This window comes from Saimiri boliviensis, chromosome 15, assembly GCF_048565385.1.
Source record: "Saimiri boliviensis isolate mSaiBol1 chromosome 15, mSaiBol1.pri, whole genome shotgun sequence".
Taxonomy (NCBI): domain Eukaryota; kingdom Metazoa; phylum Chordata; class Mammalia; order Primates; family Cebidae; genus Saimiri; species Saimiri boliviensis.
In genome coordinates, this window is record NC_133463.1 from 83,711,031 (window position 1) to 83,737,548 (window position 26,518).

At 35.0% G+C, this 26,518-nt stretch overlaps 1 protein-coding gene across 7 annotated transcripts in view; it reads left to right on the top strand.

The window, feature by feature from the left end:
• KHDRBS3 (KH RNA binding domain containing, signal transduction associated 3) overlaps positions 1-26,518 on the top strand; it is a 197,683-nt gene that overhangs the window by 50,737 nt on the left and 120,428 nt on the right. For all 7 annotated transcript variants that reach the window (XM_010344218.3, XM_074387181.1, XM_039464790.2 and 4 more), the window contains one exon: positions 13,762-13,880. In XM_010344218.3, coding sequence (XP_010342520.1) covers positions 13,833-13,880 — 48 coding nt within the window. In that variant the 5' untranslated portion in view covers positions 13,762-13,832. Of the gene's footprint in view, positions 1-13,761; positions 13,881-26,518 lie in introns of those variants that run through there.

The window sequence follows — 26,518 nt, forward strand, 5'->3', positions numbered from 1 at the left end:
GCCATCTCAGTGTACTGGGCTTTTTTTTTTTTTTTTTTTTTCTTCTTCTCCTTAGCAGAATAAGTAAACCATCACAAATTAGGAATTGTATTTTAAGTAGACCATAATAACCTATGTTTGCTTTCTGTGTTGTAGTTTCAAAGCACATTCATGGACATTTCTTTTGATACTTGTAACAACTTGATGAGTTTCCCCAAAATGTAATAATCCAAAACATTTTTTCTCATCCCAAATCAAGATCTCTTTGCTACAGTAATACTAAGAAAGTAGAAGAAGCATGAACATAGTAATCAGACAACCTAGGCTGGAATCCTAAATCTCTGTTGGATGTAGGACTCTATCTAAAAGTTACTGGATGTCTATAAATAGGCATTTCCTTTCCCTAAATGAACATTGTATCTACTTTGCAGCAGTGTTACAGAGATTAACTACTTGGAAGATAGTCATTAAATAAATTCCAGCTGCTGATATCATTGTAGTATTTTTGTTAATTAGCCATGATGGGTGGAATTAATTAATTAATTCCTCCCCCTCTCTATCTACCTCCTTATGATTTTTCCATTCTTTTCCTCCTGTCTTCCCTTTTGGAAATTTGACTGTCATTTTCTTGTGTATTTTAATCTTAGGTGTTGTATGTATATTTAAGAACATTTTATGTACAAATATTTGCTCTGTTTATAAAAATCATTTTTTTCTAAGCATTTGTAATATTTAGCGTATCAACTGTTTCTTTCTTGCTAGATGGTATATTTATGTGTATTTATGATGAGCTTATTTGTCCTTATTAGACAGTAATATGTATCTCTACTCTGCTGTGCCATTTGTTCATGGAATATTATTTGCAAGATTAGGTGCTGTATGAATCAATCTAGTTGGGTAGTTATAGCGTATTCAATTCTGGTTTGAATGTAATGAGTATTCAGTTAGGTTTGGATTTCTTAAGTAAAATAATTCTTTGTTGAAAACATTTGTCATGTTGGAGGTTAAAAAAATTCCTTTTCAGACAAGCAGCTACAGTAACATTTTAGTAATTTGTCCACTAGAGTTTACAGTGGCTGCAAATACTCTTTATATTTCTTTTAAAAACAATTTAAATACTCCGGCTGGACTGTTGTTCTGTTTTGAAATAGATTTCTGAGTGTTGAGCATCTTGTATGAGCCTTCTATTTTATCATAGATTCAGGCCAAGGCCTGTCCTTTAATTAAAGTTTACACAAGAGTTAAGGTGTTTGGAAAGGGGGATGGGATAACTCTATTGACTTTATTAATTTCACACTAGTACGTCATTGTGCCGGCTGATTTGAATTATTCTTTACACTTTTCTGACCTTTTTTCTGAACTTTTATTAATAGCTCTTAAAAAAACAAGTTATAGTTTTTAAAAGAGCGCTTTTCAGCAGTGACTGCTAGCTAGCTCTTTACAAACTCACTATATCCCTTCCAATTGTTTTAAACATTCATTCTTTCATTTGTTCAACCATTTAATAACCATTTATGTAGCCCTTATCCTAAATCACTATGCTAAGTGTTAGAATACAGCAAAGATGAATAAATAGATGTTCTTACTTTCCATGAGCTTACCATCTTGTCGGGCACAGAAGTGTGAACAGTGAATATAGGAAAATATACTCTGTTACGGTACAAGTTTTATGCAGCAAAACAGGTCATTGTGAAGGCTATTATCAATTCATCTGTGGGGTGAAGGGAAAGTCAATGTTTTAATTAAGAGCTGGACACAGACTTGCAATATCTAGATTGCTCAAGAAATAGAAAGTTAAATTAGATAAAATCTCAAGACTCAAGAACTTACTGTCTAGTATAGGTAAATACAGTATTTGGCAAATTCCTATACAGAACTTTCCTGGACCAGGTATTGTTATTCTTTGCAAATATTAAATTATTTAATCCTCATAAAAACCCTATGAGGCAGATGGTGTTACTTCTGCATTTCTTTGATGAGGAAATTGTGACTTAGATTAAGTTACTTTCTGACAGCCATATGATTAATTACCATAGCAGAGATTCAAACTCAAGCAGTTGGAGTGTGGCCGCATTATTTCTAAGACTCTTAGTCTCTGAGGTTTTGTGTTTTAATTTCTTTACTGAGAAAGTTCTTACTACTTAGCAGTTAAGAATTCAGTAATCAGCAGTGTTCAAAAGGTGTCTTGGTTGCAGAAAGTGGATCCTTTTGCCATTATTTTTGTCTCTTTAATTTTTGAGACTAGAGTATCAATTTTTACCTTAAAACCATGGAAATTAGCCAATTGCATTGGGGGATAACCATGTAAGACCTTAGAATATTTTTTGATTTAATCATCTTAGGCTTCAGCAATTAAAGAACTATAGTCGTGTCTCCTCTGCCCCTCTTTTTTTTTTTTTTTCCTTCATCTACTTTATACAAAGATTGCTTCTGTTTGACTCCTTTGTACTCACTTACTCTGTAATTTACTTATTTTGACATTAGTGGAACTTGGCATTTTCATTTGGATTTGGGCCTAGAACTGCCGCCGATGCCACACAAAATTTCTACAGCTGTTCCTTTAAGTCCACTTTCAGAGCTCACTAAAGATCACCAGTGATCTTTAAAATTATCCCTTCACTTTGTGAATAACTTCACAAAGTTATTCTCACAGAATAACTTTGCTATAGGAGAATAAAGTGAAGGGATAAGCAGATGTGGCTACATTAAGAACATCCATTACTTGTAATTTACAGCTTTTAGAACATTTTCACATCTCACTTCAGGAAAGAAGGAAAAAAGAGATTAAAGGGTGTAGTCTTTAATTATTCACAGTAGCTAAGAGGTGGAAACACTCCAAATGTCTGTCAACCAATGAATGAATAAACAAAATGTGTTATGTACCTACAGTGGAATATTATTCCACCGTAAAAAGTAAGAAAATACTGCCACATTGCTGCCCCATAGATGACTCTTGAAGCCATTATGCTAAGTGAAATCAGCCAAGCATGGAAAGACAAATACTGCATGATTCCTCTTATATGACATAGCTAAGCAGTCACATTTATGTAAACAACATAGAATGGTGATTACCAAGGGCTGGGCAGAGGGAAAAGTGGGGAGTGGTTTAATGTGCATAGGGTTTCAGTTGTGTGACATGGAAAAGTTCTGGAGATCTGTTGTACAGCAGTGTGGATGGACTGAACAGTACACTTAAAAATGGTTAAGACTATACCTTTTGTGCTTTTTTAAAATAACAATTTAAAAAAAGTTATGAGCTTGAAGTCAGATATATTTAGATTTGAATTCTGATTTTGCTATTTATTGGCTCTCTAACCCAGGGGTCCCCAAACTACAGCCCACAGGCCGCATGCGGCCCCCTGAGGCCATTTATCCAGCCCCCGCCGCACTTCAGGAAGGGGCACCTCTTTCATTGGTGGTCAGTGAGAGGAGCACAGGATGCATCCGCATCCTGTGTTCCTGGAGTACTGTATGTGGCAGCATGGCGCCGCAAAGTGCGGCATTGCTCATGTACACTACTACTTCCAGTGAGGCGGGAGGTACGCGTCACAGCTCCAGAAGCGCGTCATATGACGCACATCCGGTCTGCTTCTGCTGCGCCCCACATCACCGGAAGCAGTGTGAAATAACAGCAGAAGTAGGAAGAAAGGCAAAGCACTATAACCATTACTACACAGTACAATGGCCCCCCATATTCCCCCAAATGTACAACAACATAATGGCCCGTATAACCTCCCTTTGCCCAAAAGTCTCCCCCCACATTACTACACACCGTGTTTCCCCTATTATAATACACTATCTTATATTAATTTTACCCCCAAAAGACAAGGGCTGTCTTATTTTTAGGAGGTGTCTTATAATAGGGGAAATATGCAGCAGTGGGCTTCCCACAGAAGAGGCCCACTGCTGCTGCAGATTTCCAGGACGCTGTATACACAGTGTCACAGGCTGATCACCGCCATCCCTGTATACAGCACTGGAGGCGGTGCTGGGCCTGTGACTCTGTATACTACTGTCTGGGTTAGTGGAGGCAGCAGCACTGGCTGTGAAGGGTGTCACACCTTGCATAGTCTGGCCCTCCAACGGTCTGAGGGACAGTGGACTGGCCCCCTGTGTAAAAAGTTTGGGGACCCCTGCTCTAACCTTTGCAAACTTCTTAACCGTTGCAGTCCTCAGGATCTCACTCTGTTAATGCGAGTGGCAGATCATATATTTGTTAGGAGAAAGAAATAATTTAAGTCAAACACACATCCCTGTATTTGGTGACTCATCATCAACAAAGTATTAATTATTATTTAATTACTACTGGTATAAGTGACTTCTAAAATAATTTTCTTTATTTTTCAATATTTTCCTGTGTAAATTTGTATGTGGTAAGCTTAGATGGATACTTTTGTATGTAAAGGAGGTACTAAAAAATTCCTTGTGTTTGCTGAAGATGTAGGGTTGGAGATTTTTTGTTTATTTGTTTGTTTGTTTGTTTGTTGCTGCTTTAGGTCCTCTTTCTACCCTTTCCTACTCTGCTGTGTGCCCAGAGGCTGATATGCATAGTAGAAGTCCTGTATCATCGATATATTTACCCTCTGGCTTTAAGATGGGTTAAGAGCTATCCACTGGTGGTCACCAGCAGAAGCTTGGCATGAGGGAGAAGTGAGCTCAGAATGGATATTTGCTTTGGCCCTTCCAGCTGTGTCACCACAAATTGGCTGCTTTCCTGTGTGCAGTCTGTAACCCCATTGGGCCACCCTCTCCATATAGTCTATTTTTCTTTTCCTTTGCTGGCCCCTGCTTGCCTTTTTAGATGGGTAAAATATTCACATCCTTCAGAAATTTAACGCAATGCAAAAAAGAGATACAGTGAAAAGTATTTCTGTATCTTATCTACTTTATTCCTTCCATAACAAATAGATAACTAGTTTCTTACGCAGTCTTTTGTTGCTTAATCACTGGGATGTGTGTTCTGAGAAATGCATCCTTAGATGATTTTGTTGTTGTGGATCATCATTGAGTGCACTTAAACACACCTAGATGGTGCAGCCTGTTGTACACCTAGGCTAGGTGATATAGCCTGTTGCTGCTAGGCTACAAACCTAGACATCATGTTGCAAAGTCAGAGTACATGTTGCCATACTGAGTACTGTAGGCATTTGTAACACAATAGCAAGTATTTTGTGTTATCTAAACAGAAAAAGCACAATAAAAATACAGTACAAAAGATAAAAAATGGAATACTTGCATAGGACACTATCATGACTGTAGCTTATGAAACTGGAAGTTGCCTTTGGGTGAGTCAGTGGGTGAGTGGTGAATGAGTATGAAGGTCTGGGTCATTATTGCACGCTTTTACACATCTGGTAGCACAGAAGATTTGTTTACACTATCATTGCCACAAACATGTAATGCTTTGTGCTTCGAGATTACCGCAGCTAAGCCATTATTAGACAATAGAAGTTTTTCAGCTTCATTATACCCTTACAGGACCATTGTCATATATGTTGACTGTAATGTTGTTACGTGATATATAACTGTATATCAATAGGGAGATTTTTCTCTGTGTATATGCGTAAATTAAACATTTTTTCTTACATATTGTGTGTGTGTGTGTGTGTGCGTGTGTGTAAACAGTGCATTTGGTAGCGATCTTTCACTATGAGAACATGAAGTTTCCTCACTTTGTACAGTAGCCTTATGCCATTTTATTCTCTGGGTATACATGAGCTTATTTACCCAGTCTCCTGTTGATAGGCATTTAGGTGGTTCCCAGTGTTTTACTATTAAAGACAATGTAGTGGATAATTTTGTGTATAATATTTTACATCTAAGTATATATGTAGGTTGAATTTCTAGAAATGAAGTTGGTAGAACAAAGGAAAAATAACAATCTATGTGTGTTTGATTCTATGAGAGAAATGAAGCTCCTTTAAAAATTTTACATTGCTAAGATAGAGATAGGAGAGACATCCAAGATGGCTGATTACTAGCAGCTCAGGATTGTAGCTCCCAGAGAAAGGGCACAGAAAGAGAGGACGCCACACTTTCAGGTGAATTTTTGTTGCCCACGGACTAGGAGATTCCCAGCAGAGGAGCCCCATGGGTGACCAGCGTGACTCTTGTGGCCAGCATGGTGGTTTCGTTGGTGCTTCGGCGTGGCGGTTCTCGGTGCACAGTAAATGGGACTGGGTTCCCTTTTGATCGACATTCAGAGCTCCAGGAAGGCAGAATTACCCTTTTACTTGATTGAAAAGGGATTCAAGGGAAGCCAGACTGGAGATTCCTGAGTAGAAAAGCACCACAAATCTTAATGCCGCTGTTTTAGCTGATGCAGTGGGTTGCTCAGATTTCGGTGCTGGGAATCAACAAGTTGGACGTCCACTCAGAGACCTAATTTCAAAGTTGGCAATCACAAAGATGACAGGTGGATAAACTCACAATGATGGGAATAAACCAGTGTAAAAAGGTTGAGAATACCCAGAATTAGAATGCCTCTCCTTCTACAGGGGATCACAGTTCCTCATCATCAAGGGAACAAGGCCTGATGGAGAACATTAACAGATTTAGGCTTCAGAAGGTGGATAATAAGGAAATTTTGTGAGCTAAAAGAACATGTTCTAACTCAATGTAAAGAAACTAAGAACTTTGAAAAAAGGTTTGATGAAATGCTAATGAGAATAGACAATTTAGAAACGAAAATAAATGAATTAATGGAACTGAAGAATACAATACGACAACTTGGCGAAGTATGCACAGGTTTTAACAGTCAAATTGATCAAGCAGAAGAAAGGACATCAGAGGTTGAAGACCTACTTAATGAAATGAAATGAGAAGACAAGATTCGAGAAGAAAGAGTAAAAATGAATGAGCAAAGTCTCCAAGAAATATGGGACTATGTGAAAAGACCTAATTTACGACTGATAGGTGTACCTGAATGTCATGAAGAGAATGAATCCAAGTCGGAAAATATTCTTCAGGATATTATTCAGGAAAACTTTCCTAACCTAGTAAGGCAGGACAATACTCAACTCTAGGTAATCCAGAGAACACCACAAAGATATTCCTCAAGTAGAGCAACTCCAAGACACATAATCGCTAGATTCACTAGGGTTGAAATAAAGGAGAAAATTCTGAGGACAGCTAGAGAGAAGGGTCAGGTTACCCATAAAGGGAAGCCTATTAGACTTACAGCAGACCTCTCAGCAGAAACCCTACAATCTAGAAGAGAGTGGGGGTCAATATTCAGTATCCTCAAAGAAAATAATTTTCAACCCAGAATCTCATATCCAGCCAAACTAAGCTTCATAAATGAAGGAAAAATAAAATTTTTCATGAACAAACAAGCACTCAGAGATTTCATCACCACCAGGCCTGCTTTACAAGACCTTCTGAAAGAAGCACTACAAACAGAAAGGAACAACCAGTATCAGTCATCCCAAAAATTTACCAAAAGGTAAAGAGTATCTCCATAATGAATAATTTACATCAACTAATGAGTAAAATAGCCAGCTAGCATTAAATTACAATATTGAACTCACAAATATTAATATTAATCCTAAATTTAAATGGATTCAGTGCCCCAATTAAAGACACAGAGAGGCAAATTGAATAAAAAGTTAAAATCTATTGGTACATTGTATCCAGATCTAACTCATAACGACACACAAAGACTCAAAATAAAGGGATCGAGGAAGATTTACCAATTAAATGGAGAGCAAAAAAAAAAAAAAAAAAAAAAAAGAAAAAACAGGAGTTGTAACTTTTGTCTCTGACAAAATAGACTTCAATAGTAACAAAGACCAAAAGAAACAAAGAAGGACACATAATGGTAAAAGGATCATGCAACAACAGGAGTTAATGATCATAAATATATACGTACCCAATGTAGGAGTACCCAGATACATAAGACAAGTTCTTTTCAGTCTACCCATCTGACAAAGGGCTGATATCCAGAATTTATAAAGAACTAAAACAGATTTACAAGAAAAAAACAAACAAGCCCATTCAAAAGTGGGCAAAGGATATGAACAGACACTTTACAAAAGAAGACATACATGAGGCCAACAAACATATGAAAAAATGCTCATCATCACTGGTCATTAGAGAAATACAAATCAAAACCACATTGAGATACCATCTCATGCTAGTTCGAATGGCAATCATTAAAAAATCTAGAGACAACAGATGCTGGAGAGGATATGGAAAAATAGGAACACTTTAACACTGTTGGTGGGAGTGTAAATTAGTTCAACCATTGTGGAAGACAGTGTGGCGATTCCTTAAGGATCTAGAAATAGAAATTACATTTGACCCAGCAATCCCATTACTGGGTATATATCCAAAGGATTATAAATCATTCTGCTGTAAGGACACATGCACACGAATGTTCATTGCAGTACTGTTTACAGTAGCAAAGACCTGGAACCAACACAAATGCCCATCGATGATAGACTGGACAGGGAAAATGTGTCACATATACACCATGGAATATTATGCAGCCATCAAAAATGACGAGTTCATGTCTTTTGTAGGGACATGGATGAATCTGGAAACCATCATTCTCAGCAAACTGACACAAGAACAGAAAATCAAACACCACATGTTCTCACTCATAGGTGGGTGTTGAACAATGAGAACACATGGACACAGGGACGGGAGCATTACACACTGGGGTCTGTTGGGGGGAAATGGGGGAGTACAGTAGAGGGTGGGGAGTTGGGGAGAGATAGTATGGGGAGAAATGCCAGATATAGGGGAAGGGGAGGAAGGCAGTCGATCACACTGCCATGTGTGTACCTATGCAACTATCTTGTATGTTCTTCAAATGTACCCCCAAACCTAAAATGCAATAAAAAAAAATAAAAATAAACATTTTTTTAAAAAAAGACAAGCTCTTATTGACTTATAAAGAGATTTGGACTCTCACACAATAATAGCGGGAGATTTTGACATCGCATTGTTAATATTCGACGGATCAATCAGATAGAAAATTAATTGGGACAACTATGATTTGAATTTAGACCTGGAATAAGTAAACTGAGAGAATATTTATGGAATTTTCCACCTCAGGTCTACAGAACATACATTTTTCTCAGTATCATATTATACCTATTCTGAAAGCGACTACATAATTAGAAGTAAATTACTCTTCAGTATTTGTATAACATCTCACAGACTTAAATGAAATATTGGTTGGCTGTTTTGTTTGTTATTTTCTTCCCTTCTTCCTTCCTGTCTCTGTTAAGTGCAATTATTGGTATAAAAGAGGATTTTAATACCTTTTTAAGATTGCATTCCAGCCTGGACAATAAAGCAAGAATCCTGTTCTCTCTCCCCCTTTTTCTTTCTCCTTCTTTCATTCTTTCAAAAAGAAAGAAAAAAAAAGAGAAGACAGAGATAGGATAAGATAAAAATGGCAAAAGTAACCAGAGTCAATAGAATCTCCTTTTTTAAAAATAGCATTTTTTTCTTTATCTCCAGGAAACCCTAATATCCAGTTATTAAAAATATGCAACCCAAACCAAATAAAAATATTTGAGAGTGAATTTACAATGTCAAATTTTAAAAATCTATGATTGTATCTTTTATAATACTAAAAATTATTTTGGTATTACCATTACAGAAATCATACAATTCTAGAACTAGAAAGGACCTTGGCAAATATGTAGAAGACTCCTGTTCTCTCTCCCTCTTTCTCTTCCTCTTTCTATCTCTCTTTCATTCTTTTTTTCTCTTTTTCTTTTTCTTTCTTTCTTTCTTCCCCCCCAAAAAAAATTTACATTACTAAAATTTTTATATTGAAAACTTAACTCATTTAAATCCAAAGATGATTCAGCTATTTTCAGAAGATTAGTGGATTTTAGTATGTCTGGTACATTAAAAAGGAAAGAGGCCATTGCTTAGGAAATTCTGTAGTAGACCAAAGCAAAACAAATAACAAACAAAAAACAATATAGATGTTATCACTGAAAACAAGATTTCTGCACTGAGAGAAGTTTGGTTATGTGATTTGAAAAGATAGCATTTTAATCCCCTATATTATCTAAAACCTTAATTACACATTTGCTTATTATTTCTGAGCTAGGAGATGGTATTGATACAGTAAGCTGTTTGGTACCAAATGTAATCTGGGGATTAGTGGAAGTCAAATCCCCTATGCATTCATCCTTGAAAATCTGATTGGATTTTCTCTATTGGTGGCCTCACTTTGCTATAGTTAACTAGAGGGTCATATCTATCTTGGTGGATGTCAAGCATCTTTCCTCCCTTGGGAAAGATGAGGCGGTGGTAGCAAGGGGTTTTTAATATGCAATTCACAGGTAGGGACAAGTGTAAATCCTTGAGACAGCTGTGTCAAGATTTCATAGATCATTTTGTACAATTCTCCACTTTTGTGCCTTGTACATTTCTGGATTTCAAAAAAAAAAATTAAGCTAGTTATAATCCTTATTCAAGTAGAAAATGCATATTGTTGATTGAACCGCATCTACTAAAAACAACAAAAGTTTTACCAGTTTTGAATTTTATATTGGCAGGCACAAGGACCTGAGAAACTATAGCAGCCGTGATTTAAACCAGGTGTGTTTGACTCCAGCAGTGGGGCTCAAGGCTTTTTGCATTGTTGTGTGGTGCTTTAGGCCCAATAACTGCAAACCTTCATGCTTTTGATACGGCATCAGGCTTTAAAAAAATTTTTTTTAAATATTAAACGTAAAATATTCCAACATCATTCAAAGTTAATATAGCAACAATACATTCCAGTGACTTAAGATTTGTAGGATGCTGTGTATATGTAAAGAGGAAATTAGGTAATTTATATAGATTTTCTTTCATTTTCCTTTTTAAAATCATAGATGATCTTAAAGTGTAATATATGATAAAATAATTCCTGATTTTTAAAAGCTTACCTATATAATTGTATTTGTTATTTTAAAATGTTAAATATCACTGATACAAGGAAGAACGGTGGAATTCTGAACTTATGGAGTAAAATATTGTGCATCTGATGTGAGTTTTTAACAATTCCTAAACTTCTTTGTTATTTGAAAAGAAAGAAGGCAGTTGAATCTATTTTGACACACATACACATACTTACAAAAAAATTTTAGGATGTTTCAGTGTGCCTGATTTTGTTGACTTTTCTAACTATGCCAAAGATATTTCCAGTTATTGCATAAATAGATCATGAAAGACAGGATTTATTTTCTTCTGCTAATAAAAGCTGAAGTCATGAATTGTTATACTTGGAGCATCTGATGTGAGACTTATTGCTCTTAAGAAAACACAACCAATGTAGCTTGTTTATACCATTGGTACTTCAGTTTTTAAACTCTGTGTGTGTGTCTCTTCTATTCATGGAAAATTTCTGAAAGAGTGTATAAGAATAGTTGATTATAATTATTTCTAGAGTTGAGGTAGATAAACCTTAAGAAAATGTTATATCCTGTCACATTGTTTTACATTTTTACCATGTACCCGTATTATTTTTATAGAAAAAAAATCAATAAAAATTAAAGGTGCTTTTCTATTTTTTTGAATATTTTTCCAGTACAGACTCCACTTGGAATTAATTTTCCAGGATCAAGACATAGTGTAGTACAAGAAAGCAGACAAAATGATGAATTCATTTATTTGGTGACTTAGTGTTTATGTCTTCTTGGAAGCTTTGATTAGAAGCTGAAGATATAATTTGCCATCTTTTCTTATCTTCAGTTTCTACCCTGCTTCCTTCCATCTCCCCCACCTCATCACTGTTAATTCCTATTGTATAGTGCTTTCAGACACTAAACAATTCTCTGATGCCAGCTGTGTATCCAATAATTCAATTTTGAAGCTAACTCAGGAGTTAGCATCAGGCCTCCTCCCCTCCCCACAGATCAAGGGCTTAATCTCACAACACTGCCCCCATTTCAGATGCTATCCTCAATATCATGCCCAGGCTACCCAGATTTTTACCTGACCACAAATTCGGAGGTTCAAGGATCCTTCCTTGGGTTTGATAATTTGCTGTAATGACTCACAGAACTCAGGAATGCACCTTACTTACTATTAGTGACTAAACTTTATCAAGGAGTGAGCGGCTTTGTCAGCATTTGTAAGTTACACAAGATCCTAAGGTTTTAGAACCAAATCATTGGATATTTTACCCTTTTCTCATTTTAAGTATGAAGAACTTGCATCCTAACTGATATTCTTTTTTTCTAATTGCAAATACAATTATTAGCAGATCCGAGATGAGAATCTTAGAATTTTTATGTCCCACTCAATGTCCTTTAAATTGTAATAATTCTTTGTTGCTCATTCAGAATCTTTGTTTAATAGACAGTGTTCTAGTTAGAAATGGGAGGCCACATATTATGATGGAGTGAAAGCTCCTCAGTGGTATTTTGAAGCCCATTGGCTGCTTCAGTAGTAACAGAAGCCCCAGGCCTGAAGCCTCCAGCTTTAAATAAATCCTTCATTTATCCCAAGATGCTGTAAAAATCTTTCTTACCCTTTTTTCTGATATAGCATAAAAAATGGTGGGAAAGACTGCACAGGCACCTTGTCTTTGGAGTCAAACAAATCTGAGGGTAAATCTTACCTTTGCCACTTATTGTGAAGTCACCTCTTTGAACCTCCTCTTTGTCATCTGTTTTGAGGATTGAATTAGGTCATGAATTCAATGAATCTTGTCCAGGGATGGCACATATTAAATTCTTAAATGTTCCTAGCTCAACAAGCAAAATCGATAAATATGTGTATTCCTTTGTCCAACTGATTCCGTCTTTGATACCTTCTCCAGGCTGCTATTTATCCTTCTCTGAACCTAGGTGTCTACTGGTTGGTCTTTGGAAGTAACAATCCATGTACTCATTCATTCAGCAGTCATGCAGACACCTCATTTTGTATCTCTTGTACATCCAAATACTATAGGCTATAAAGTGAATAAAACTTTATACTAAAATTTTCTAGAATCTGGAACTTGCTTAAAGATGTTTATGAGTGAATAGATCTTGCCTAAGAGAAATTTATGTTCTCATGGGAGACATAGCACATTTTATTTTTTTCCATCTAAGGGTGGTAGTAGAGTTGCACTTAAAATGCTTTAGGAGTATCAACGTGAGAGTGATTGATTCTTCCATTTTTGCCACCCCATTGAAGAAAGAAACATTTGCACAGAAAAAGATACTTAATGTGGTTAAGTCTCGAAAGGAGATGAAGATGAAATCATCAAAACAAGTAGAGCGAAGAGCATTAGTAAAGACATTAGCATAGCATATAGTCGTTATGTGTCATATACAAGGAGGGAAGATTTGATTGGGGAGGTGGGCTGCTGGAAGGTTGTCTAGGTTTTAATGCCATCATAGAATCAGTTTTTGGTTGTATAAGCCTTGAAACGCCAGGCAAGATTGATAAATAGGGAGGTTTCAGTGCTTTGTAACACTGGACTGTGAATGCTTTTATGGCTTTTCTTCTTTATTTCAGCCTCTATCTAGGAAACCAGAAGACCAAAGTAACTTGTTTTTGTTTTTGTTATCTGGTCTGTTGTTCTCCTTTGTTAGTATGAGCAGTTGAGGTTTGACTTTATAGAGCCATGATACGTGCATTTTTTCCATTTATACAGAATCATTGATAAAACAAGAAATGTACAGAATCATTGGTAAAACAAGAAATGTACTTGAAAACAATTGCCGCAGTAGTCCATACTTCAGTAGTAGTTGATTTCATTGCCACAATAGAGCTAATCAGAGCACCCAACCCCTGTATTTCTGAGTCATACACTTCATGGTTATCTTTTTGCCTCCACAGAAATAGAAAAGTTTCAAAAAGGAGAAGGCAAGGATGAAGAAAAGTACATTGATGTGGTGATTAATAAGAACATGAAGCTGGGACAGAAAGTGTTAATTCCTGTAAAACAGTTCCCTAAGGTAAGACAGTGAGGTCTACACTACAGGTATTTTAACCTGAATCAAAGGGGAGCAGATGTTTAATTTATATTCTGTTTGATATTTTCTAGAGGTGTTTTCTCTTAGCATCTCCTACACGCACTTCTAAAGTTTATTAAGAATTTAGTAAATTTAGTCATTCTATATTTCCCTTTAACTTTAGTATGAGTTACAGATTCTTGAAAATATATCCTTTTGAGTCAAACTAGCAATGTAACTTTGGGAAACCTATTCAACTTCTTTACACCTCTGTTTCCTCATTTGTAATATGAGGTTGAATGCTATAAAATTAAATGAGATAATCTGTGTTAAATGCTTGGCACATACATGTTCTAAAATATCATTGTTTATATTTTGTTTAAATTTTACCATTTTCCCTTTCTTCTGAACATTCATATACATGATTCTTGCATACTGTTGTAAATGTTAGTAGTTCATTTCTTTTTATTGATGAATAATAATTTGTTACCTGATTATACCATTGTTGTTTATTTATTTATCTGACCACTTTTAATTTTCTGGTTATTATAAATTAAATTGCTGTGAGCAGTTTTGTAAGAGTTGTTTCTTTTCTTTTTTAAAAAATTTGTTTTATTTTAAGTTCCTGGTTACACGTGCAGATGTGCAGTTTTGTTACATAGGTAAACATGTGCCATGATGGTTTGCCCCTTCCATCACCTACGTTTTAAGCCCCGTATGCATTAGCTATTTATCCTGATGTTCTCCCTCCCCAACCCCCACAACAGGCCCCAGTGTATGTAGTTTCCCTCCCAGTGTCCATGTGTTCTCATTCTTCAACTCCCACTTACAAGTGAGACCATGTGGTGTTTGCTTTTCTGTTCCTGTGTTAGTTTGCTGAAGATAATGGCTTCCAGCTCCATCCATGTCCCTGCAAAGGACATGATCTCATTCCTCTTTACGGCTGCGTAATATTCCATAGTGTATATGTACCACATATTCTTTATCTAGTCTGTCATTGATAGGTATTTGGGTTGATTCCATGTCTTTGCTATTTGTACAAGTTGTTTCATAACCAGATATGTGTATTACCCTTTATTAAAGACCTAATATTGAAAATTGTCATGTATTTAGTATTATAAGAAATTGCCATACTTTGTTCCAAAGAGCTTGTACCTTGTAACATTTCCACAAACAATGTGTGCATGTTATAGTTGCTCCATACCCTCATCAGTATTTGGTGCTGTCAGCCTTCTTTATTTTAGCTATTTTGATGGTATATTGGTATTTTCCTGTGGTATCAAGTTGCATTTTTCTTAGGATTAATGATTTTGTGCAGTTTTTTATATCCTTATTGGCTCTTCATGTATCTTCTATTGTGTCTTGTCAGATCTTTTCCTGTTTCTAAATGGGCTGCATGTCTTTTTATCATTAAGTTGTGAGAGCTTTATATATCCTGACTATGCATGTTTTGTTAGATACAAGGTTTGCAAATATTTGGCTCAGTCTGTTATTTTTCCTAATACAGTCTTGTGATAAGCAGAAGTGTTTAATTTTGATGACATCGGGTTTTTCTTTTATGGTCATTGCCTTCTAAGAACTAAGAAATCTTTGCCAACCTCAAGGAAATGTTCTTTGTAAGTTATAATCTTCTATATTTTCTCTACAAGTGTTACTTTAGCTTTTACTTTTAGGTCTATAATACATCTCAAATGAATTTTTGTATATGGTATGAGGTAGAGGTACAAGTTCATCTTTTTTCCCATATGGTTATCTAGTTTTTCTTGCACTATTTGTTGAAAGATGTTTCCTTCTACTGATTGTTTTGGTGCCTTTGATGAGAAAATCAGGTGAGCATGTACGTGGGGGTATATTTCTAAGCTTTCAGTTCACTACTTTTATTCCATTTATGGATCCTTATGCCAATACCACACAGTCTTGATTACTGTAGGTTTTTACATAGTGAACCATGAATTTAGGTAATGTAGTTCCTCCGCCTTTGTCCTCCTTTTTCAGGATTGCTTAGATATTTTAGATCCTTTACAATTACATATAAATTTAAGAATTTCTTTGTTAATTACTACAAAACCATCTGCTGCGATTAGAATTGGAATTGCATTGCATCTGTTGAGCAATTTGTGGGAGATTGGACATCTTAACAATATTGAGTCTTCATTTAATTTCTATCAACAGTGTTTTGTACTTTTCAAGACAGGAGTTTTGTATGTCTTTTATTAAACTTATTCCTAAACATTTTGTGTTTTTTGACAGTATCATAAATTGAATATTTTTAAATTTCTGTTTTCTAGCATTTTTCTAAAATTTTGAATATTAACCTTGTCTTCTGCTATCTTGCTAAATTTAAATTCACCTATTCTAGTAAGTTGTTTTGTAGCTTTCTTAGGATTTATCATGCATATAATTACATCATTTGCTTAAACAGTTTGCTTCTCCCTTTCCAGTTTCTATGCATCTTATTATTTTACTGTCAATATTTTGGCTAATATCTCCAGTATAATGCTGAAGACAAATGAGGAGAATAGGAGTTATTTCTGTTTCTAGTCAAGGAGCAAAGCATGCAGTTATTTTAGCATTAATAACTATATTAGTTATAGATTTTTGGGGGGTAGTTTGTTATTTGCTAGGTAGAAGAAGTTCCCTTCTGCTTTAATTTTACAGGGAGTTTGGATCCTGAATGGTTAGTAAATTTTTTTGAATGCTCTTTCTACATCTATTAAAATAAATATAAGATGTTTCTCTATACTGTTTATATGGTAGATTTTAATGGTTGATTTTTAAAACTAAAACCTTCTTTGTATTCCTGGGTTAAACCCTACTTGATGGTGACATATTATCTGTTTTATATATTGCTGGATTCAGTCACATCTTATGTTAATGAGTAATACTGATCTGTACTTATTTATTTATTTATTTATTTATTTTGAGACGGAATCCCACTCTGTTGCCCAGACTGGAATGCATTCATGCGATCTTGACTCACTGCAACCTCTACCTCCTGGGTTCAAGTGATTCTCATATCCCAGCCTTCCAAGTAGCTGGGATTACAGACATGTACCACCATGCCTGGCTAATATTTGTATGTTTAGTAGAGATGAGGTTTTGCCATGTTGGCTAGGCTGTACTCATGTGATTTGCCCATGTGCTTCCCAAAGTGCTGGAATTACAGGCAGGAACCACCACACCCAGCCTGACCTGTATATTTTAAAAAATTAGTATTTTGTCAGATTTTAGTGTCAGTGTTATGCTGGTTTCATAAGATGACTGGGGAAGTGTTTCTTTCCTTTTTGTCAGAGAACATATATCAGATTTGTGTTATTTATTCCTAAATATTTGATAGAATTCACCAGTGAAGCAATCTGGGCCTGGAGGTTGATGATGAATTCAATATCTTTGATATGACACTAGACAGTTTTTCTATGACATCTTTTGTAAAAATTTGTTTTTAAAAGGATTTGTACATTTTATAATATTTTAATTACTACTTCAATTATTTTCCTGATTCTTTCTCCTCTCATTCTTTGTAGATTTCAGTTACACATATGTTCAGTCTTTTGTCACTCTCACAAAGTTTTCTGTGGCTCTTTTTTTTTTTTTTCCCTGTCCTTCAGAGTTTATAGCTTTTACTGCTGTATCTTAAACTCATTGATTTCTATCTGTCTTCGTTTTGCTATTAACCCCACCAGGTAAATTTTTTATATCAAGAATCATAATTATCTGTTTGAGAATTTACATTTGAATCATATATACATGGATGTATATAAAAATGTTTTTTTCTCTGTTGAGATTTTCTATTTTTTAATTAATTGCAAGTGTTATTCTCCTCTGTGTTACTCAGTACAGTTAAATAGGTCCTTGAACATCTCTGTCTTCTAATTTCTAAGTCTTCTAAGTCTTGGCCATCTGAGATTTATTCTGCATTGGGAGTCTTATCTTGATGAAGAGTTATATTGCTTCAGTCCTTTGCACTTAGAGTAATTTTGGATTGTATGTTGGCTGTTGTGAGTGTACATTGTGGAAACCTTGGATTCTGTTGCATTCTTCAGAAGAATGTTGATATTTTTGTTTTAGTAGCTAATTAACTTGGTTGGATTCAGGGTATAAACTGTGTCTATTGGGTAGGAGTTCAAGTCTCAGTTCATTTCTTACCTTAGTTTGGTTTTGTTTTTAATTTTTGGCATACAATTCAGGAGCAAGCCAGAGAATTTGGAAGATTTCATAAATAATATTTGGTGATCTGCAACTGTTTTTTCTGGTATTCCTCCCTCACATTTCAACACTATGGTTTTCTCAATCTCTGCCATATTGTTTGGAAGGCCAAACAATATTTGAGATTTTATTAGTAAATTCAGCCCAGAGTATTTCCTTTTCTGAAGTCATAACTTCCTTTCAGAGTCTGCCTGTTTTCAGTCATTCTTCAGGGCTTCAGATAGTTAACTTTTAAATTTTGCTCTGAGATTAGGAGTTTACAAATTGATATTTATAGATGGGCAGCCTGTTAGAAATTTATTCATCCATACCTGCAGAACTCAGAGGAATATATGTGTCTTACAAACAGAAAATTACATCATAAACATTTTATAGACTCATTACTCAAACAAAACATGATTGGTAGAAACCTTTGTATATTGATTCTTTATGCTCAATGTGCTCTGTATACTTAATATACAATAGATGGGAAGATGACCAGGTTATAGATGCTGTCTTTAATTAGTTCATAGTCTAGTTGATAATGATTAACTTGAAATTAATACTTGGGTGTCTCTAAGTTTGTAAATGGAATAAAATGAAATGCAGTCATGTGCTGCGTAGTGGCATTTCAGTCAATGATGGACTGCATATTTGATGGTGGTCCCATAATATTATAATACTGTATTTTTGCTGCATTTTTCTGTATTTAGATATACAAATATTTACCATTGTGTGACAATTGCTTATAGTACTTAGTGCAGTAGCGTGAGATACAGGTTTATAGCCTAGGAGCAATAGGCTATACCGTATAGCCTAGGCATACAGTACTATATGCCATCTAGGTTTCTGTAAGTGAACTCTTTGATGTTTGCACAATGAGGAGATCACCTGACAATGCATTTCTCAGAATGTGTTCATGTCATTATTGACTCATAACATCAATAAAGTATATGAAATAAAAATCTCAAATATTGTTTTTCATTGTCAGCTTTGAGGCAAGGGAAGAAAAATTATAATTTCTGTGTTTGAGATTAGAGTCCATTTCAAATACTTACAATATCCGAAGTAGACTATTTAGAAATCTGCCTTCAGATTACCGAAAAAGGCTATTTCTGCTTGGCATAACGGAGCATGCAAGTTTCAAGCCAGCCCTGTATAAAGCTAATACAGCACTGCAATCAGTCATGAAGAAGCTTTCATGCTGGTATCAGTTAATGGAACGAACTGGAGGAAACTAACAGGACTTACTCCTCTGGAATAGCTGTGAGTAGAGAACAGCATAGTGTGGAATTAATCGTGATGGTACACTTCCAGCTTCTGGGGCAAGAGAAAACTACTGTTTGTGAACCTCCATCTAATAGAATGATTTCCATTAATTGAATGATTTCTCTTAATGAACTGTTTTCAACCCTTTATCAATGGCATAGCATTGGGCACATGAATCATTTCGTGTTCAGACCTTAATGTATATTCACTATCTTGAGTTATGTATCTAAGCTTGTAAAGGGTGAACTTCTAAATGCTATTTTATGATTTTTTAAAAAAGTTTTTAAGAAGCTTTAGAAGTTGTTCTCCATAGGTTTTTTGCAGATAAACCTCAACGTCTGGTGCTGAGCAGCACCTGCTTGGAACATGGTCAATTTAAACGACAAATCAACGTTGGAACAAGGTACTCTGTCTTTGAGGACCTACAGATGCATTATAGTTTAGGGTTTACATTAATTTTTTTGTTCACTGGTTCATCTGTCAGTGCATCAGTCTCTGTCTATACCTAGCATTTATTGAGGGTCTTCTCTGAGCCAGACATTATTTTGGGAAAATGTAAGTGATTAAGTCATGGTCTTTGGTTTCAAAAAACTGCCAGTTTTTTGGTGAAGGTAGATGAGTAAGTTAATATTAATTATACAGGGTGCCCTGAAAGGACAGAGAAGAGAATCCTTGTGGTAGCCTCAGAGAACGGTGCTCTAAGGAGTTGTCTCTAAAGAGGCTGGCTGGCTGGGATCAGAAGTGAGATGATGAAACTGAAGGGTGGTGACAGAGGAACCACTATATTGTAGCACAGAAGGCATTTCCGAAATTACAAGCTATTTTATTTGATTAGACAGATTTTTATAGAAGACATAAATGAACTGGTAAGAGAGCAGAGTGTGGGTGACATTGGCTGAAGGTCCTGCAAAGTTAGAGATTGACATTCGAACTGTTTTAAAGAATGAGGCTTTCCAGGTGCTTAATGGTGGGACACTGTTTTAGAAGAGGGAATGCCACGTACATAGTCAGGTGGGGGTGAAAGAATGATTATGGACCATTTGAAAAAGTAAGTTGTAATATGACATTAAATATATTATATCTCTATGCATAATTATCTGTTGTAAGTACCTGTGATGTGTTATTAAGTGAAAAAAGAGAAGTAAAGATACAGAAAATATAGGCTCCAAGTTGGAGAATTATTTGAAAATATGAACTAGAATCTTAACAGTTATTTTATAAAGAGTAGGCTTTGTGGTATTTTTCTACTTTACAGGTTTCTGTATGTGAATGTTTTAATAACTTAGTGTAACATTTATTAAGATAATTTTTTTTTTAATTTTTGGGATAAATGTTCCTGAGGTTTTTACTCAGGAAATACTTTCGAACTGTGATTGTGATTTTCAGGGTTTAGTGTGCTATGTTAAGTAATCTGAGCACATATTATTTGCAGTAGCTTTGTCTTAACCAGGAAAGTTTCTTATGTTAAAAGTTTTTCTGTAATCTGAATGTTGGGAATGTGATGTATTTGTTCTCTTTACATCAATCATTAGGTTAAGGATCTTTGAGAAATAAAACATATCTGTTCCTGGAATTTCCGGGAAACTTTCTTTTTTGAAGTGACTTGCATTTTTTCCTTGTAGTGTGTCATAGACAATTTAAAACCCCTGAAATTACTACTTGGTAGAAACCTATTCCATGAAAGTCATCATGGATTTACAGATTTCCTAGGATAGCAAATATTTTACAGTCATAGAGATATGTTAAATGTTGCTATTTTTGTTGCTCCTGATTGATTTTCAGAGACAACATTTTTTCAGAGAATTTATGTGAAAATGATGATTTTTATGTTCACTTGGTGATTTACCTCTAGAAATAAAGTGATAATGTACACGTATGCTAGTTTTTTGTATCTAAAGTGCCAAAACTAATGTGGTTGTCTTAGGTCATTGTGCTGCTATAGCAAAATACTGAGACTGGGTCATTTATAAAGAACAGAAATTGATTTCCTATATTTCTGGAGGCTGGAAAATCTAAGATCAAGTCACCTGCATTTGGTGTGTGGTTTGGGCCCTCTCGCTGCATCCTCACATGGTAGAAGGTGGAAGAGCAAAAAGAGCCTCAACTAATTACCTCTAGCCCTTTTAAAAGGCATTAATCCATTCATGGAGGCAGAGCCCTCATGACTTCACCACTTCCCAAAAGGCCCCACCTCAATACCCCTACAATGGCGATTTTCAATGTGAATTGGAGGGGAAACATTCAAACCATAGCAGCTGGCTAGTTGGGATTTTGAATCTTGTTGACATCAAGGAAGCCTGATAGTAAAAATAATCACTTAAGGATACATTTATTTACTATCAGTCACTCCTAGTATTCATTAAACTAGAAGGTCACTATGGATTGTATAAATTTAGAGAAACTGATTGGCCCATAGTGGCCAACTGTTTTATGATGTACAGTTCCCTTCCACTTTCTTATGTTGTCAACCCACATCTTGTAGTAGGAACTGGAAGGGAGAACTGACTAGTAGCAACAGGAGGAGTAAATCTTCAAAAGCTGTGTTTGTCCTGTTCTCAGAGGCTCTAGACTCCGGTCTTATGACACAGCCCCTGTCTCTGAGAATTGGGAAGTTATTTAGGTTAATATTTACAAATAGGACAGCATTGCAGACATATTGTGGAGGGAATTTAAATCTTAACTTTTGCTCTCCTTACAGTGCTTGATAATTGAGGCAGAAAGCAACACTTGAACTTAAATTTGTTAAATGAATCCAATAACAGCCAGGCATATATCAAGGGGTTCCTGAAATAATCTAGAGATATTGTTTGGGGGCATATTATTATCATTGGTGTTATTTTCCTGAGTCAATGAATAATTAAAAATTTGATTATAATTCTTATATATAGGCCCCCTAAAATTTGTATTACATTTAAAAGACTAGAAGCAGTTGTTACATGCACTTTGGTCACAAAGCATTAAATTTAGAAATTAAAGTGTATGTTGAATTTTGTTATATTTAACTCTTTGATTACATCTCTGCTTACTTTGAAGGTACATCATAGAGGATACATCTCTATGTCTATTGCTGAGCCAAAAAGTAAAAATAATTTTAGTGCTTTAGCAATATACTGCTGCTCTTATGTATTTTGGATATTACTATACTGGTTATTTTGACTCTGGGCCCCGTAAGGATCACCAAATTGGACCAACTGAAAATTGCGTGACTCTACTGCTATTGTAGATAGGAACTATGAACAGAACCTAATCCCTCTTTTCTAGGATGCAGTCTTTTGGGGGGAAATGGCAAAAATTCATGCCATAGACTGAACTATAAATTTTTGTTAAAAGAAATAATATGTAATTACATGAAAAATGAGCACCTAATACAAAGGAAGACTGAGAATCATGGTTATAGAGAAAGAAGTCAGGCTTATGACCCAGCCCGACCTGTGGTTTCTGGCACTGAGTGTGTCACCTGTCTCTGTTCTGTCAGACCAAAGGACCACTGAACACTTCCACTTGGTTATCCCACAGACATTTTAGAGCTTTGCTATGTTCATATCTGAACTTTAAACCTCCTCTTCTTGGCCAACTTTGACTTTTTCCTTCAGTTTCTTTACTTCAGTAAATGACAGACAGCTCAGTGTATTTGAGTGCCCGTGCCAGATATCACAAATAATTTTTGTCTGCACAGTTCTTCCTCATTGACCTGCTTACCTCCATCCTTCAGTTACCATTCATTTACTTTCTAAATTAATTACCGTCTATTTCTCTTTACATTTCATGTTCATTCCTTAATTTAGAGCACTGTCACCTCTTCCTGTCTATTCCAGTAGCCTCTTTTCTGTATCAGTTTCTTGCCTTTGATTTTAAATCTTCTATTTCATTCTCTCCACCTGTAGCCTGACTTTTGCAGTCTGGGATTTTCTGCATTAATGATTTCATATTTATTGGCTGCATAGCTTGTCTGCACATAACTCCTCCTGGAATATCTAACCTTGAGCAAATACAGATAGCAAGAATGTAAGATAGCTTATTTCAGATTGTATATTACTTGTATGTTTTTTTGTACACATATGTCTATGTTTATTTTGCTCATATTATATCATGGAAAAGTTACTTGTACACTTCATTGATCTTTAGAATTATGTCTAAATAAATTGGGCTGTTTACCATTTAGAAATAGATATTAGGTTAAAATTAGAGTCAATAAAACAACATCAAATAATCTCAACCACTACTACTAGTACCTAGTGATCTGTGGCTGGAAAATTAATATACTTAAATAATAGTATTTATCTATAGCTTTAATATATTGTAGTAATCTCTACAACAAAAAAAATCAATAAAAACTTTATTGAATAGTGCCATTTGATTTGAAGAAAAATAAACTTTAATTCCACAAGTATTTATTGAGAAACCATTATATAGGAAAAATGGTTAATTAAATGTGGGTCCTACTTATTCTCAAGTAATTTATAATCTAATAGGGGAAATCATAAATTTTACTAAATAATGTTGGATAAAGATTGAATTAATATAACAGAGGTAGAGGCTCAGCATAGAATTTAAAGGAGTGATAGAGAGTTATTTCTAGAGAAATAATTATGGAAGAAATAAATTTAGTCTTTAAGGATGAATTCAGGACATTAACAGAGATCAGGGAGAAAGGTAGAATAACTCTTGGGCTAGAATTACTTAATTACTGGGAATAGTGGATTATAACATTAGTTTAAATTGTAAGGAATATATTCTGGATGCCTTCAGTGCTTTTCTTGAGCGTGGAATTTTATATATCTAGAAGAGACCTGAAGTATTTGTGATATTGAAATAAACACCTAAATACAAGTTTGGAATGACTTACTGTTAGGAGATTAAAATGCCCGTGTAAAAAGTGATTGCTGTTTTCGGGGGTAATTATCAGAATCTTGGCAATTATCATCGGTAATGCAAAGCTTGACTCAGCGACTATGCCAAGAAACAAGTGTTTCGTTTCTGAGGAGGCTGCTCCATTTCATGTGAATGCCATGGTCCCAAGTCTATTGTTAGGTTTGTTATTGTTTAGAGTTTGGCATTTACTACACTGATACAATTCAAATGAGATCAGAATACTGAATACCAAGAATGGGTATTTATTTAAGTAATCATTGTGTTAGTGGTCAAGTTATTGAACTTAAAATGTCCCATTGAGCTAGTAAAAGAATTGATCTGTTCTTTCGTTTCAAGAGAATAAAGGGATAATAAACCTTGTTTGTTCTCCCTTTGTATTTTTGTCCTTGGGCAGGAAATGAGTAAGTGTAGATTATAAATGAAAGATATTCTTTGACAGTTTTGTTCTCCCCAGTAAAGTATAGAAAACAAGTGCTTGGGTGGTGTTCTGCAAAGAGGGATGCATGCTTTCTAATACATTTGGGTGCTGGGAAAATATATTAGAACTTCTATTTATGTGTAGACTTCTGTTTTTGTTTGTGTACACACATGGAATGGCTTTCTATGTGATAGGCATTATTCTAAGCACTTTACTATTAACTCATTTAATCTTTATAACTTGAGATGGACATTATTATTTCCTGATGACAGATGAAAAAAATGAAAGAACAAAGAAGTTGAGTAAATTAATAGAAGTTACTAAGTAGAAGGCACTTAAACCTAGAAGTCTGACTCCAGAGCCTATGCTCTTAAGAAATTAAACTTTATTGATAATTAGCACATGCATTAATATAGTACCCTCACATGATTTATCTAAGTCCAGTTATATGCACTTTGAGACAGTATCCTGAAGTGAAAGGGAGTATTACACAATGCAAGTCCAACAAGGATATTAGTATTAGATAAACAATGTAAATTTATTTCTCTAGAGGTGTATCTAAGATCAAATGTGAAAAAGCGGATATAAAGAATTTTTAAAAAAATGTTTGGATACATTACAAGATACAGATAGTTCTCAACATACAATCATTTAACTTAGGATTTTTTGACTTTATAGTGGTGTGAAAGCAAAACACCATTTAGTAACCCATTTGCTTTCAGTGTATTGGGGCATACAGCTGTTTATATGTGACTGGTTGCAGATTTATGGATTATATGCACTACTTTTAATTAAACCTGTCCTCCAGTGGGCAAATATTACTGCAAAAGACACTGTTATTTAAAGATTGTGGATAAATACAATCTAAATTAGTATGAAAACCATGGAGCTGATCCTTCTTTTGTGCCTAGTACAACTCAACTTTATAAAAATATTAGAAACAACTATGATCCAGTTGGATATGACAAGAACAGTCTTCTCAATTGGAACTATTTCTCTGCATATAGTAGTGTTAAGGATGAATCTCTTCGCCTAGGTAAGTATTGCAGTATTAACCAGTGATAGAACAAGTATACGATTTTTAGATGGATAAATATGTGTTTGTATACACACACAGTACCTATTGAAGGCATGAAGGTGTAAATGTGGGGGGATAATTCTTACGTTGCCTATCTTAAGACTGTGGAACATTTGAGGTAATAACCTATAAACTACAGTGTTTACATTTGCTGTCACCATGGAATGTACCGATGGACATGCTTCCTGGCCTTCTTTCTTTCTGTTTCTTAGCTCTTAAATTGATCTGAGATATATACCGATCCTGAGTTAAATTGGGTTTTGTCCAATAAGCCCCTTGTAGGTTAAAAATATTGTAAGTCAGAAATGTATTTGACACACCTAAGCTACTGAACATCAAAGCTTAGCCTAGCCTACCTTCAGTATGCTCAGAATACTTAACATTGGCCTATAGTTGGGCAAAATCCTTTAACACAAAGCCTATTTTATAATAAAGTCTTGAATATCTCATATAATTTATCAAATATTGAACTGAAATTGAAAAACCAGAGTGGTTTGGATACTAGAAATAAAGTTTCCTACTGCATGTGTTTTGCTTTCACACCATCATAAAGTCAAAAATTACTAAGGTAAACCACTGGAAGTCGAAAACTGTCTGTATCGTGTACTGTATCCAAACATCTTTTAAAAAATTCTTTACATCCTCCTTTTTACATTCTACTTTAGACCCACCTCTAGAAAAATAAATTTACATTGTTTATGTTTATCTAGTACTTGTATCATTTATTTTATAATTTTTCTCGGGTGTCTTTTTTAACATTTTTAAATAAACACTTAGAACTTAAGCTCAATTACAAGTTCTTGTTGGCCAGTTAGGCTC